At 40.6% G+C, this 14537-nt stretch overlaps 1 protein-coding gene across 11 annotated transcripts; it reads right to left on the bottom strand.

Moving 5' to 3' along the window:
• Positions 1-3601: 3601 nt before the first annotated feature.
• prdm2a (PR domain containing 2, with ZNF domain a) lies at positions 3602-12455 on the bottom strand. 11 transcript variants are annotated; one of them, XM_029435599.1, is made up of 4 exons: positions 12317-12455; positions 10827-10897; positions 5831-10085; positions 3602-5554 (listed from the first exon to the last, which is right to left on the bottom strand). In XM_029435599.1, the coding sequence occupies exon 3, from the start codon at positions 10011-10013 to the stop codon at positions 5862-5864; it is 4152 nt and encodes a 1383-aa protein (XP_029291459.1). In that variant the 5' UTR covers positions 10014-10085; positions 10827-10897; positions 12317-12455; the 3' UTR covers positions 3602-5554; positions 5831-5861. The 11 variants fall into 11 exon arrangements, with proteins under 11 accessions (XP_029291459.1, XP_029291467.1, XP_029291464.1 ...); XM_029435607.1 differs by having other exon boundaries at positions 5831-10082; XM_029435604.1 differs by having other exon boundaries at positions 10827-10894; positions 12317-12441.
• Positions 12456-14537: the final 2082 nt, after the last annotated feature.

The raw sequence follows: 14537 nt of genomic DNA, 5'->3' as shown, positions 1-14537 counted from the left end.
CTGAGCTCGTGAGCTCTGGGAGAGCTTGCACCTCGGGGCTGTGGTTTGTCTCTATAGGTACACGAGCACAACTCCCAACAATAATCCCTCTGCCAGGCACTAAAGCACCTGAAGGCTGGTCTCTTATTCCCAGAGACTGTAATTGGACTTTTCTTTTTTTAATTTTTGATCACTAAAAAAAGAACATGAGATGTATTAAATATTTTTACACTAATCTGCAATGAAGTCTAAGAGTTTCTGACAGCTTCTGCTGGAGCTTTGAACTTGTCTGAAAGAGAAAATATCCCAAAACAATCCAAGCTACTTGTGTTGATTTGTCACAAAAGTACTAATAGCTTCTGAAGAGTAAAAATATCAGCTTCACCAGGGGGCGAACAAACCCACAAGCCTTTACATAAGAACACACGGCAGACTGAACCAGCTCGCTTCACCTGCTGCTGCTGAGTCGTGTGCATCTGTATTTTATTACAAAGTTAGCTAGAACCATGACACAAGGGGATGGGGGGAATTACAGTGATATGTCAATGTCACAGCTGCTGTTTCCAATGCATTCTCATAATATTGAAGAACCATAATAATAATCTTTCCCTGGACCCTTATATAATCTGCCTGTAGCAAATAAAAGATTCTACATAACTGCCAAATTTACAATTAAATCCATGCCCACAGTTCTCAAAGTTAATGAACAATTAAATGTAGGCAGAGATCACTTTCCGTCTGTTAATGTTTGATTGCGAGAGCATGCCGACACAGGCCAGCACTCCTCTACAGACAGTGTTAGTCGTTCATTTCCTTTTAAAGGGGTCTGTCAAGGCTTTGGACATTCAAATGTGTGTATGGTATACAGACATCTTGGAAAAAGTATTCCATGCCGTATATAAGTACCCAAGCACAACACTTAAACGTACACTGCAGAGTTTTTTAAACACTAGTAACACCACATTAATTTCAGTAGCTTCACACTGTTCCATACAGGAAGCGATCGCACACTACGAAACGCAGGGAAGAAGAAGAAGAAGAAGAAGAAGAAGAAGAAGAAGAAGAAGAAGAAGAAGAAGAAGAAGAAGAAGAAGAAGAAGAAGAAGAAGAAGAAGAAGAAGAAGAAGAAGAAGAAGAAGAAGAAGAAGACTGCTCGCAGGCTGGCCAGTAAACATAAAGAATGCTGTTTTCAAAATATTCCAATAAATCATCTTTGCATTATGTTTTATTTTTTACATTTGGTCCAGACAGAAGTGTAACACAAAACATTTTATAAAACATGAGTATTTATTATCGTATATCTTTATATTATCATTATTATTCAGTAACTGCACAGCTCTTTGGTGTTGCTTGGTTGTTTGTTTGATGGCAGAAATGGGCTTTCTCATACCTAACTAGATATTACCTACAGTCACAGAACATGTTTTTCTTTCTTTTTTACTTCTGCATTGATAAAACCCAGAAGGTCATTTAACACTTAGCCCTGATTTGAAAGTATTTCAAGATTCCTCTGTCCGCTGTCAAATGTAAAAATCAAAGCTGGTAGAGTTACAGTTTTGCAGCTCTGACTCACACATGGTCCTCCATGCTCTGCTACTGAACTAGAATCAGGTGTTTTGTGTTTGGCTGAGGACCTATTCTCACACTGTGGGCTTCTATAGATTATCTTCTGGTTGCATCACAGCAGCTCTCACAGCACATTCTTGGCACTTTTTAATTTTAAATAACTAACTTTTCTCCACGAAACTTAGTGCCTCTTTATTTTTTCACTGTTCACTCACATTATTTATTAATAATAATAATAATAATAATACATTTTATTTAGAGGCGCCTTTCAGGACACCCAAGGTCGCCTTACAGTGCATCTAAAAGACAAACGGCTAAAACAAAGACGGAAAACAAATGAGTCAAACTGACAGATAAAACAGGACAGAGGAGTGACGGAGTGAAAGGAGGATCAGTGATAACAAGTTGGTTGTGTTTAGAGTAGGCCGGTTTAAACAGGTGGGTATTGAGGTGGGATTTGAAAGTCGTAATGGAGTCAGACTGTTTGATGTGCGGAGGCAGAGAATTCCAGAGCCTGGGCGCGGTGCAGCTAAAAGCCCTGGCTCCCATGGTGCTGAGGCGGGAGGTGGGGACAGGCAGGAGTCCGGCTGAGGATGAGCGCAGGGAGCGGGAGGGGGGTGTATTCCTGGAGGAGGTTTGAGAGATAGGTGGGGGCGAGGTTGTTGAGGGCTTTGTATGTGAGCAGAAGGTTTTTGTAATCAATCCGGTGCTGAACAGGGAGCCAGTGAAGTTGGATGAGGATGGGGGTGATGTGGTCAGACGATTTGGTGCGGGTAATGATCCGGGCAGCCGAGTTCTGAATGATTTGGAGTCTGTTGAGTAGTTTTGTGGGTAGGCCAGAGAGGATAGCATTACAGTTGTCAATCTGGGATGTGACAAATGCATTAACCAGGTGGTGGGTTTGGGTTTGCTACTATTTCCACTAGTTCCTCTAATTAACTTTGCTAATTAGACTTTTCCCCACAAAGTTGTGCTTATGCAGATTAGTGTTCTTGAGAGGCATGGTGCGTCACTATCGCCTCACACTGAGAAGGTTCTTCATGTTCTTCTCCAGCTGAAGCGAGTGTACATACATTGTTGATGCATATATTTAGCCAATTTCTGAGATAGCCGTATAGTATCGCCAATCACACTCATCATTTTTTATGTAAATGTCTTGATTTAGCCCCAGTGTGATCACAAAGCAATGCTTAATGTCACATGAGAAACTGGATCTTGGTTAAGGTTACGGTTGAAGTTTCCAAGTTGCAACGAATGCGAAGACATCAAGAAAAGAAATAGACAGCCAAATGAAAAAGAAAACACAAATGCTATGACTCGAAGAAGAATGATGTTTTATCATTTAAGCTGCTAATTAGGAAAATAAAATAAAAGTTAAAGTATTCTGATGCTGTAATTACAGTACTTCAAATGTTCTTACTACATTGTTTTTAAAACAGAGTAATCTCATCTATCCCTGATACAGGAGTACGATACAGGAGTACGATACAATGCAGTGTGAAACATAATTGTTGCATCTTCTGACTTTTGGCTCGTCTCTTTGATCCTCAGTCATTTGCAATATTAAATATTAAATATGCAGGATAAAACCAGGACAAACTAAATGTTAACAGTTAATAGCTAATCCATAAAATAATTTGCTGGTTTCCCAGAAAACAGGTCACAGGATGAATATCTTTGCATTTATTCTGTTTTTGCATTCAAATTCCAAATGTTAATATCCTGGTGGTGCGGAGAGCGCGTTAAAAATAGAATAAAAACATGTGTCACTGTCAGTGGATTTTCTAACAGAAAGTGGGAGTGCAGAAGAGACGCAGTGATGTTACAAAATCCCCTCTTCATGAATCCACCGCTCCACTGGTTAAAGTAAGGAAAGTGTGCCCCCGCCTGGACAGTTTATTACTTTCTACTAAGGCACATAATGCCTGTTAACACAGTAAAACAAAATCTTAACTGAGATTATGCTTTAATTTCCCAACATAATATCCACAGAAGAATTTACCAACAATAATGTGATTAATCCGAGTTGTATACAAAAGAAAGTTTCACACAAACGTCACATAATCTTAACATTCTCCGTTTATTTTTAACACTCGCTTGAAAAAACTTTAGTGCAAATCATACAGAGGAACTGTTCAGATATCGATAACATGATTTTAAACTATTAATAAATATACATGACTCAGTTTACACTTTGAAATGCTACAAGCACTTTTCACAGTTAAATAACAGTCTCCCGAACCGTCCTGTACATCCAACACATTGCAGTCTGAATGAAGGAGATATTACCAGCCAGGGTTGAAAAGGCAAACATGTAAAATAGAGGTACCAATACTCTCTCTCTCTCTGATACAGGCCATTGTTAAGTTTTAGTTTGCCCAGATTAATATAAATCATATCATTCATAATTAAATATACCCTGTATAGCACTGGATCTTCAAACTATTAGCTTAGAAAAAAATGTATCAAATGGATACAATTCATCACACTTTGAGATGAGTGACATCTTGTCACAAACATTTCGATGTCACTACAGGGTTCCAGCAAAATAATACCCCATAACTCATCTTTCATTTCCATTTGTGATTCTTACACACTTTACACAATAAACTGTTGACAACAGATTATAAGCAAAGACCTAAGCAGACTGTATTTCTAATATGAAGATTTATAGTCTTTGAATGGTGGAAATAAAATCACAATGTTTGACAAGCATTTTGTAAAACAGGTGCAAAATAAAGCTTACAAGCTAGAATTTCAGAAGTAATGCAGCGAGGCAAAGCTCTGGAGTTGGCTATGTCAATGTGGTTTAGAATGTAACTCTTATTATTGTAAAAGTGGAAATGATGCATCCAAGCGGTATAAATTATATAGTACTTCTGTTTGGGATTGCAGTGCCAAAACATCAAACCGTTTCCCAAAATGTTCATTTGTGGAGGCCCATAAACTCCACATTCCAACCTATGAGACGCTACGTAGGAAAGCCCTTTTTTCAAAATGTGATAACATATCAATGCGTTGTTGTTGTTGTTGTTGTTGTTGTTGTTTTAAGGAATCTGCAGTTCCACCGAGATGTTTGAAGAGACAAACAAATTGACCTTTTTTGGTGGGCCACCAAAATAAATTCCACATGTGGGAATCACCAAACTGTTTATTCATCATCACCTCTATGCCACATTTAATCATATTATATACTGTACATCTGAAGGGCACGTAAAGAGCATTATTCTCTAAACTTTCATACAAATACATCACAACTGGGCCAACCAGATTATATACAATTTTGATTTGAAAAGACTGTAGCCTTAAATCTACCAATTCACACCGATAATGACAACACTGACTTCCCTAATAATAATAATCAACAGTGCTGATAACGTTAAGAATTTTAGTAGTCCTGCATTTTAGAAGTAATCTTGATGCGTCTTCAACATAAAATAAAATAGTTATTATTAAATAATTACACTGATTATTGTCAATCAAACCAACAGAGCAACATCAGATTCAGTGTTTAAGGCCTATCTGCATCAACATAATCCATCCTAAAGTATAGCTGAGGTACAAGCTAGCAGCATGCAGTAAGAGTTCAAACCAAAAGGCCACAGACAACAGATAAGGAAAAGTGCAAATGCATGCTGAGAATGATTGCCACCTGCCATCCTCTCGAAATAACCCAAGTAGGAAATGAGAGCAGCCTTGCAGCCTCAATTCCTCCCACTTCCTTTCCAATTCGTGACATGTAGCAGTCAGACTAACTTCAAAGTGCAAATCCAAACCGTTGACAGAAAGTTTATGAAATGAAGGAGAGCTCTACAAAACTTCAAGCTACTACAAAAGCATTCAAATTCTCAATTAAATACATCCACTCACTGCAGTATCCTAAGTCGTCCCTTTTATCCGTCCTCAATTCCAGTTATTTATTGTTCAGTGTGATGCAATCTGGGTCCGTGGGCTTTACAGTGACGATTAGCAGTTATCTCCAGTAGGTGGAGCTCCACACAGCAGGGTCCTGAAAACAACAAAACAAAAACACACGCGAGGTTGCTCACAATCATCTGGTTTATCATCATTTATGATTGTAATTTAAGACATTTTATATCTTTAAACTTCACAAAATCTACTATCATCTTAAGAGGCTTGATTATGATAGAAGCTGCTGGTGTGTCTACTTATACTGTAGTCATACCTGAACACGAGGAATTACTGTGCATGTCTCTATGTTTTCAATGTCTTCCCTTGATTATTATCATCACTTTGCACATAAACCTAAATGTGCTTTAACTACCTGAATATCCCCGGTGTCTGCAGAGTTGTCTTCAGACTGTCGGACTCTGCTCGGAGCGGCTGGTGACGGCTCCGGCTGCTTCCTCTCGGCTCTGGGAGGGGGGCAGCTCATCCCTCTGCGGTGCTGCCTGCTGTGGTTTCACGATGGTGATTTTAATGGGGATGCCTTTGACGCTATGCTGCACTCTGCTATACTGGCGCATAGAGGGGTTGAAAGTGCGAACAATGGGAAGTTCATTCAGAGTGGGTGTGTCTTGTTTTGGCTGCACGCTCTCCTTTATAATTATTTTACTTCTTTTGTTTGATAGGACAGTTTGCACAGGTAGGATGGCGGGCCTTTTAGCCGGGCCAGAAGTCTGGAGTCTGGTTTTATGCGGCGGCGAGGGTTGCTGTGTCTCTTCAACGCCTCTATGCAGGTGTCCATCATTTTCTTTTGTCACAGAAATTCCTCCTTCTTTCCTTTTATTCACCTCTTTAGGTTTCTTGGGGCAGACTGCCATGTGTTTGGTTCTGCTGCGGCGCATTGTGAACTCCCTGCTACAGTGTGGGCAGACAAAGATCTCCTGCTGCTCATCCACCTGTGCACGTGACATTTTATTTGACGAAGGAACGGTCTTGTTCCTCTGGGGCATGACCCTTTGGACCAACTTTTTCTTCCTTTTGTTCAGCACCTTGAACTTCACATTTACTGGTGATTCTTGGTTATGTTTGGACCTGTTTGACTGGCTGGGTCTGTTCGAAGCATTTAGTCCGTTAGTAGAGTTAGTGGTAGACAGAACTCCATTTTGAGTTTTTGCAAAGTGGCGTAGTGGGATGGGATTCCTTTTGGGCGTGTATCGTCTTTTGTCACTGGCATTTGCACAAGTCAGGATATGCTTGTGTAACTCTGGCATGTTATCAAAGCTCTTTCCGCACTTAGTGCACCGAATGGCCGTGCTAAAGGTTTGTGGGATGTTGTGGGTGGTGAAGTTTGTGGCTGAAGCTACTGAGCCAGCGGGTGATCTGTTATGGTAAGGAAATGGAGGGGGCTTAAAGCTGGGATAATGTTGGTTAATGCCAAGACGAACATCAGGCCCTTTGATTTTGGCTCCATCTGAGGCCATGATTTTTATCGTTGTTAACAGTTCTTCAGCAGCCACATCCCCCTCTTCCTTTTTCACCAGTTTCTTGGGTTCCTCTGCAGCGTCGGGCGCTGAGGCCTCCGTGTTGACTTTAGTCGAGTTATTATAGTTCTGAGGTCTTAGTTTTCCCTTTTCATCTTCTGTGTATGTACACTGCTGGCTGGGATGTAATTCTTCCTGATGCTGCTTCAGATTACAAAGGTAGACAAATTCTTTTGTACATGCACTGCAAACATAAGTCTTTCCGACAGCGTGGAGGCTTGATCGATGATCGAGCAGAGCGGAGGGTTTGCTAAAGAGCAGCACGCAGAACTCACATTTGTAGGGCCATTCATCAGCATGGTCACCTACATGATGGCCCAGTTCTTTCATTGAATGGAACAGCTTATCACACACATTGCAGATGAAATTCTTGGTGAAAGTCTGCTGTTGCGCATCACTCGGTGGGTTGTTTGAGGATTCGTCCTCTTCGGCTTTCTGACGAGGTGAGGTTTTGGGTATGGAGACAGTACTGTCAGCATCTTCCTCCTCTTTTATGGTTGGTGGCTCTGCATTAACGAGCTCTGGGTCAGGACTTGATTCCCCCACAGGAAGACAATCAGATCTCTCTGAGGTGGTGGTGGATAGAGTTACTGATTCTGTGATGGAGGACATGAGAATAGTGGGGTCCACAGTTTGTGGGTTGGGCACTGATGCAATCTGTTCCTGTTCTAAGTGATTAACAACCATTTGTGTAGGTGCTGGAGGCTCAACAGGGTTTTCTTGTAAGGTAACTGAAGCAGGGACTATACTCCCTGGGGCTTCGAGAGCTATTGTGCACTCTATTAACACGGTGTTGCTGGTAATGTTGTAGGAGTTGATGAGGGAATCATTTAAAGTTACAGTGGGCGAGAATGGCAATTCTGACAAGAGAGTGGACTCATCTATAGGCGGGTTGAGAGCCATTTGCTCAGAGAGAAACATGTGGCCAGGTAGATTAAGAGTTGAGTCAAGGGATTGGGAGCGAGTGACAGGGTTTGCAGAATTGGTAGTGGCAAATGCAGTAGTTAAATCACACTCTGAAAAATGGAATGCATTTTCTGTACAGATTACCAGGGGCTCAGGAGATATATTTGGGGCTAAAACCTGGATTGGTTGGTTTGAAGGGTTAGACATATGTGATGGTGCCAAAACTGTGATTAATGAAGGCGTAGTGGGGAGCCCTGTGTGTGAAGCTGGGGAAGCAAATGTTATAGTGCACGGTGAAGCTGGCTGCAAGGCAACAGGGGTAAGGGAGGCAGGTGATGGAGTCAGAGAATTGGAGGGAAGTGCAAGTCCATAAACAAGTCCCTTTGCCATAGGCTCCATTTGGCTCATTATATCTGGACCTGTAAGTATGGTGAAGTCTGTCAGTAAAGAGGTCTCAGGATTCCCGAGGGTTACATTTTGCTCTCCAATATTCAGTAAGGCCGTCTCCAGCATGCATGCATTTGATTTTCCTTCTCTCAAAACTGCGTGTGAAACTAAATTGAATGTCAGCTCAGATTCACCTACAGTCGTTTTTTGCAAACTCAAATCAAGCGCAGCATCAGCTAAAGTTACATCTTCATTTCTTTTGACTGTATTAGATAGATCCAGTGGTTGCTGGTTACAGGAATTACCGCCGGTGGGGGGCCAGCTCTCTGCCAAGAAAGGTGTCACTGCTGGCTCCTCCACGTTTGAAGTTGTGTCATCCTTCACATTGGCTGTTAGGTGCACAGATGAACGATGTTGTGTCTCCATCTGCCCTGTATTTACAGCGTCACAATCTCCACTATCTGGTGTTTCTTCTTTAGATGTTGGGCTTTGCTGTGGCGAGCTTGGTGGAGGAGATCCAGTCCTTCTTTTAAACCTTCCTGTTCCGGCAGGCAGGACCGAGAGAGAGACGGGTGAACAAGGCTTCTGGCCGTCCGCGATGAGGGCGAGGGTAGGTTTAAGGCCATCCTGCTTCTCCAGGAGCTGCTTCAACTTTGGGGACAGAAACACAGTTCTTTCCTTCTGCACAAATGTAGACTCGGTATTCTGAGGAAAAAGATTCTCTATTAAGGAAGATACAAGTGAAGACGAAGAAGAAGACACAACCACCTCAGACTCCAGTTCAGTTTTAATTTGTGGTAAAAGAGGTGGTGTTGCAGTTCTTCTCTTAGCCAGTGGTTGACCGGGTATCTCTGAATCTGTATTTAAAACCTGGCTGATTTGGGTGGGGTCTAGAATCAGAGCATCCAGTCCAACCAAAGTTGAAGCCCCAGAATGAACCTCGGCCATTTCACAGCTACTGACTCTACTTGTTGACACTATCTTTCCATCAATATAAAAGCTGAGATTCTCTGAAATATTGCTAGAGACATCTAGCATGTATTGTTCTACGTGTTCCACGTCACTCTCCAGAACAGCGGCAGGTGCTTTAATGTCACCAAGCTCTGTTTCCTGTTGCAATGTTTCACTGAATATCCTCTGGAGATTTTCCTCTTGGGGCAGCTGGGTTTTTTCCACATGTGTGACATGCAGGTGCTGCTCGTGGATCCTGCGCTCATGTCGCCGCTTGTTCGTATGCGTAGTGAATATCTTTTCACAGTACTTGCAAGCATGACGCCCCTCTGAAACTCCCGGTTTGTCTGGCTGAACAGTGAGGTCACCAGCCGACAATATGGAAGTAGTAGAGCCAGTGGGGGAAGTATGAAGCTGCATGACCGAGCCCATTGAATCCAGAGGCTTCCTCGTCTCCTGCTGCGACTGTTCCATGTTTGAACCAAATGACCTACTGCTCTTGTACGCGTGTGCCTCGTTGGTCGTGGAAGCGTGGATGTGCATGTGTCGTTCCAAACCTTGTTTGGAGGTAAAATGTCTCTCACAGTGCTGGCAGGGAAAAGAGTTTGAGTCCCTCTCAGTATCCTGGTAGAGTGACGTAATCATGTCTGATTCCATGTTAGTTTCCTCTTGATAAATGTCGTCCTCAATGTCGTCCTCATCCTCCTCCTCCTCCTCCTCCTCCTCCTCCTCATTGTCTCCAAATTCAGAGATGTACAAGTGAGGAGAGTCTTCCATCTCGTGTGGAGGTTGTATCCAGCTCTCTGAAGAAAGTCTGTCACACAGGATTTTTGACAGTTGTCACACCTACTGAATAGATAAAGAAGAGATTGTCATTTAGCAAACCCACACATAATATAGCTGAAGGACCACATCAAATTAACTTAAACAGCTATCATAAACACTTTGCAGTCTAATCATTCACACTTTAAACTGTAATGCAAATCCATACATCACAAACAAACATGTATCTATCATTTAAGTGATCTGCTTAATCTAATTATTAAGTAAAGCATTTATTACTACTAATGTCAGTATTTTTTTAAAGATAATTTTTGGAGATGTTTCTCTTTATTATTCAGTACAGCTGAAGGAAGGGAGAGAGAGAGAGGGGGGGCGACATGCAGCAAAGAGCCACCGGTCGGATTTTAACCCTAATACACGACGGTAAGAACCGAGCCTTAATACATGGGCTGCCCGCTCTGTGAGCAACCGGCATCCCAATTTCTGTATATATATTTATTAATAACAAACAGCAAATTGTCATCACCTAATGCAACTCTCAACAGACATTCTGAATAGTATTACAATTGTATTGAATAGTATTATACTGTACACATGTTCATGGTTTGGCTAAATCCTATACATCATAAAACAATGTTTTTTAATTTATAATCATGGTCTATTTTTTTATTAGGGTTAGGGAGTATATACACATTATGATAATACATAAATTCAACCATGAAGAACTTCCCTTTTCTAAGCATTTCTTTTTTTAAATAACCCAGTAAATCAACATTAAATGAAAGTAGAATTGTTATGCCATTTTACCATTTTAATGGTCAGTGCAGAGTAGAAGACATGTTTTGTTTGATGGCTGAACACACAGGCTTTTCTTTCTGCTGGAAAAAGAAAGAAAACAAGCACACATTACAACAAAACTATGAAACCCATTCTATAATATAGCATGACACCTTAGATCAATCTACTGAATGATAAGAAGCACAAACTAGTGAACAGCTGTGGCGTGGGAGCTGATCTCTCTAGTCATTTGGCTGCTGTGTAACCATTGGGTCCTGTTCATTTATGATAATGTGCCTCAAGCATATCAAAGTTACATTATAAACCAACACACATCACATAAGCTAATGCACCCACACCTTGCAACACTGTGTTCTATACAGTGAGTGTTTTATTTTGATCTACCAGTTGCCTACAGTGAGTACAGTCCAAAATACAGCTAATCTGTCCCCAGATTAAACCCTGAGATAGTTGCCTCACACCACCTGCTACACTGATTACACACATGCACACCTGCCAGCTGCGACACGCACCTCAATCATTAGCTTAAAAAAAGTGTTTTAAAACTACCTTTCAATTATTTGAAAACTTGTAAAAACATTAATGTTAGAGCATTTTGACAATCATCTACTGCTTGGTAAAACAAAATGGCAGGCCCATCATGGGTGCCAGTCAGATATATCGTGCTCTTCCACCTGCTCCTCACGATCGCATGAGCTCTTTTAGCATCAAAATCAGTTGTATCTTTAGTTATTCGTTAACTGTTTGCTCTTTTTGCACATGTTTTATTTATATGTTATTCATTTCGCATAAGTATTCCATTACTGGCAGTTGTCAGGCATTTGTGGGTACAAGAGTAAATGTAAACAAAGACCATATAGCTCATGTTTATAGTCTACTCGTTATCCTTCAATAATTTTAATAGCATTCTGTGTGCACAAGTAAAACTGACCCAGTTATATCATATCAGCAGAATCGAAAATTGTTCCAACACCATTCAAGGGCCTCTCTATACATACAGAATTATTTGAGCCAGTTTCGTGATACACAACTTCTATTTCCATCCATCTGCGCTGCAACAGGCTTATGTGACACTTATCGCACATAAAATAGATGTATAACAAAAGTACTTTATATTATCATTATAAAACTCTAGCTTTCGGGTGCGTTCACACGCATCTGCTTCACCTGGTTTGATGACGCTCCTCCGTCCATGCACCATTGCTAGCTGGTCACACAACACGTCGTCACATTACTGTTTTCTACAGAGGCTGCTCGCTCGTCCACTGAAAGGTCAACTGGCTTCTCTAAAACAAGCCTACACTGTCCTCCTGATATTAGAAAGCCGCTCACAAATTAAATGCCTACAACCGTCAAGGTCCTGAGACGAGGCTTCACTTATCAAGTGAAATAAATCAACTGTTATCGCCATTAAAGCATTAACAGTAAACTGCTAGCTCCAATGCTAGCTCGCAAGCCCTGGCTACATTTAAAATACAATGACCGTTACGAACACTGACCGTTATACAAACCTGCACGTTACAGTTTCCGAACATACTAACTGCCGTAGAACGGTTTGAAATGTTCCTCTCGTGCAGGTTGTGTACAGTTGTTTTCTTCTTCCCCAATGTACCAACATGATTCAGGCGTCCTGATTGGTCAGCAAATGTGGATGTCAATTTTGGACCAATCAGCAACAGGATTGTTAAGGTGCTGCAAGAAGAAGAAAAAAAACATCATAGCAAAAGGCAGCTGTCACTTCAGACTAAAACGAGAAACATTAGCGCATCATTGCCAGCCTTTACTAAATGTTTTCATTAAAGTGTACAGATCTAATTCTGTAGGATAAGATATTAGGCTAGAGATATATTCTCTATATCCCTATAATGTATAATATATTACACATATATGCTGTGTCCAGCTAGTCTTTAGCCTTAATGAATGTTGTATTAATATAAAATTGTGATGAAATTAACCGAACTCCAAATAAAAAAAGTTAAACTATATAAACTCATGTCCAGAAACATTTACTACAGGCTACATGTTGATACTTTTAGTTTGGAGTTTTTGATTAGGCCTATCTACAACGTCTTCACATTATAAATTGACTAAGTACATTTGAAGCATTAGCATTAAACAGTCATTTTGCTTGACAAATACGCATAACGTGTATGTTAAAACCCTGCCATACCTCATTTTATTTCTAAACTCTATCCTTGCAGTGTATTACATTGACCAGTAGAGGGCGCAATATAACAAAGTCTCAATCAAAATAAATAGTTAATTACTTCAGTGCACTACTGTTGAATATAGTGAACTTTATTCATTTAAGTAAAAATGAAGACTATTCATTTGTTATCAATTGTATTAAATGCAATAGTATTATTGAGATATATATTTTTATATGACAGACAAGATAAACACATTAATGTGTGCTTATCTGCTAAAAAGTTACTTAAAAGACAATACTGCTTCATTTTAATCTACACATTTTAATCTATAAGAAGTGCACTTCATACTTGACTTATTTTTGTCTTGCAAAAATATGTGCTAGTTCAGTGGCAATAGTATTTCTGATGATATAGCCCGGCCATATCTAAATATCCCACATTCATAGTCGTTTTTGTTTCACAGCTGTTGAAAAAACAGAAGCCAAAACGAGCTGACAAGATTTATGATGTGCAGTAATAGGCTATTTGTTCTCTATCCCTGACCAGCTCTCTGTTTCCCCCAACAATTGTCAATTGACTCACAGGGCACTGGCTCGTATAAAACTCACACCTACACTGACAGAAAGCTACTCTCTGGTTTCACATGGCAATATTTCCACCTCCAGATCAACATAAATAAAATAACTTATGTGAGAGGATCTGTAGGAGTTCGCTAGACCACACATGTACATTTGTGACATCGTGCATCACATGGGTGGTGTTCTTATGGCACATGCATGGTATGTCTTGTGTTGTAATGTTGTATGTGGGATGATTGGTGTTGCGCTATCAAACAACAGACTTAATGAAAGATCATAAACAACAGGCCTCTTTCTACTCTTTTCTCCTTCTCTGTATTTCAGACTCACGCTCCCAAACTATGCAGTGAAGTTGCTGACACAGTGTGGTGTGATAACCATACGTAAACTTTGAAGAACAAACTGCATTTACCAGTATACGATTCTCACACATAGTTGATTTAGTTTCAAGTTGACTATGATCTTATTTATTTATTTATAGCTTGTCGCGTCACTCTGGGCATGCCCAAGGCTCCAGCATGTCTTTCACAGTCGATGGCAATTGCAGCTGTGGAATTATGAAGAGAAGCTCACGATTGCATCTACTGGTCAGACACATACGTCAAATCATTGTATAAGCAGGTGCTGACTGCCTGGAAGCCATGTCACACACATGGCTAAGCAGTCAAAGTCTGTCATTAAGTAGTTATGAGTTTTGGTGGAACTGGAAGCAATGTATTACACATATAGAGAACAAACTGTAACTGTTGTGTCATGGTTGCATAGCTAGAAAATCTTTGCAAAAGATGTGCCCTCAGATTCTCTAACTCTAGCTACAGACATAATGTGCGTGCAAAGTTGCTACCACATGTCAAGGATATGCATCCTTTCCTATGTGACTCAAATAGGCAACTTGCGTCGCTGGCAAACTTAAGGTCACCATGCCTCACCTGGTTTGACCGTTAATAACCCTGGAACTGTATGTTTGAATTTAGAAACAAGATGTTGAGGGA

Source organism: Cottoperca gobio, chromosome 7 (genome assembly GCF_900634415.1).
Source record: "Cottoperca gobio chromosome 7, fCotGob3.1, whole genome shotgun sequence".
Lineage (NCBI taxonomy): Eukaryota > Metazoa > Chordata > Actinopteri > Perciformes > Bovichtidae > Cottoperca > Cottoperca gobio.
Note: the sequence above shows the minus strand (reverse complement) of the source record. Positions and strands in the feature narration are given on the sequence as shown.

Bases quoted from the DNA above. Each gene is read 5' to 3' on its own strand.
- prdm2a (XM_029435599.1), bottom strand. From the start codon at position 10,013: ATGGAAGACTCTCCTCACTTGTACATCTCTGAATTTGGAGACAATGAG.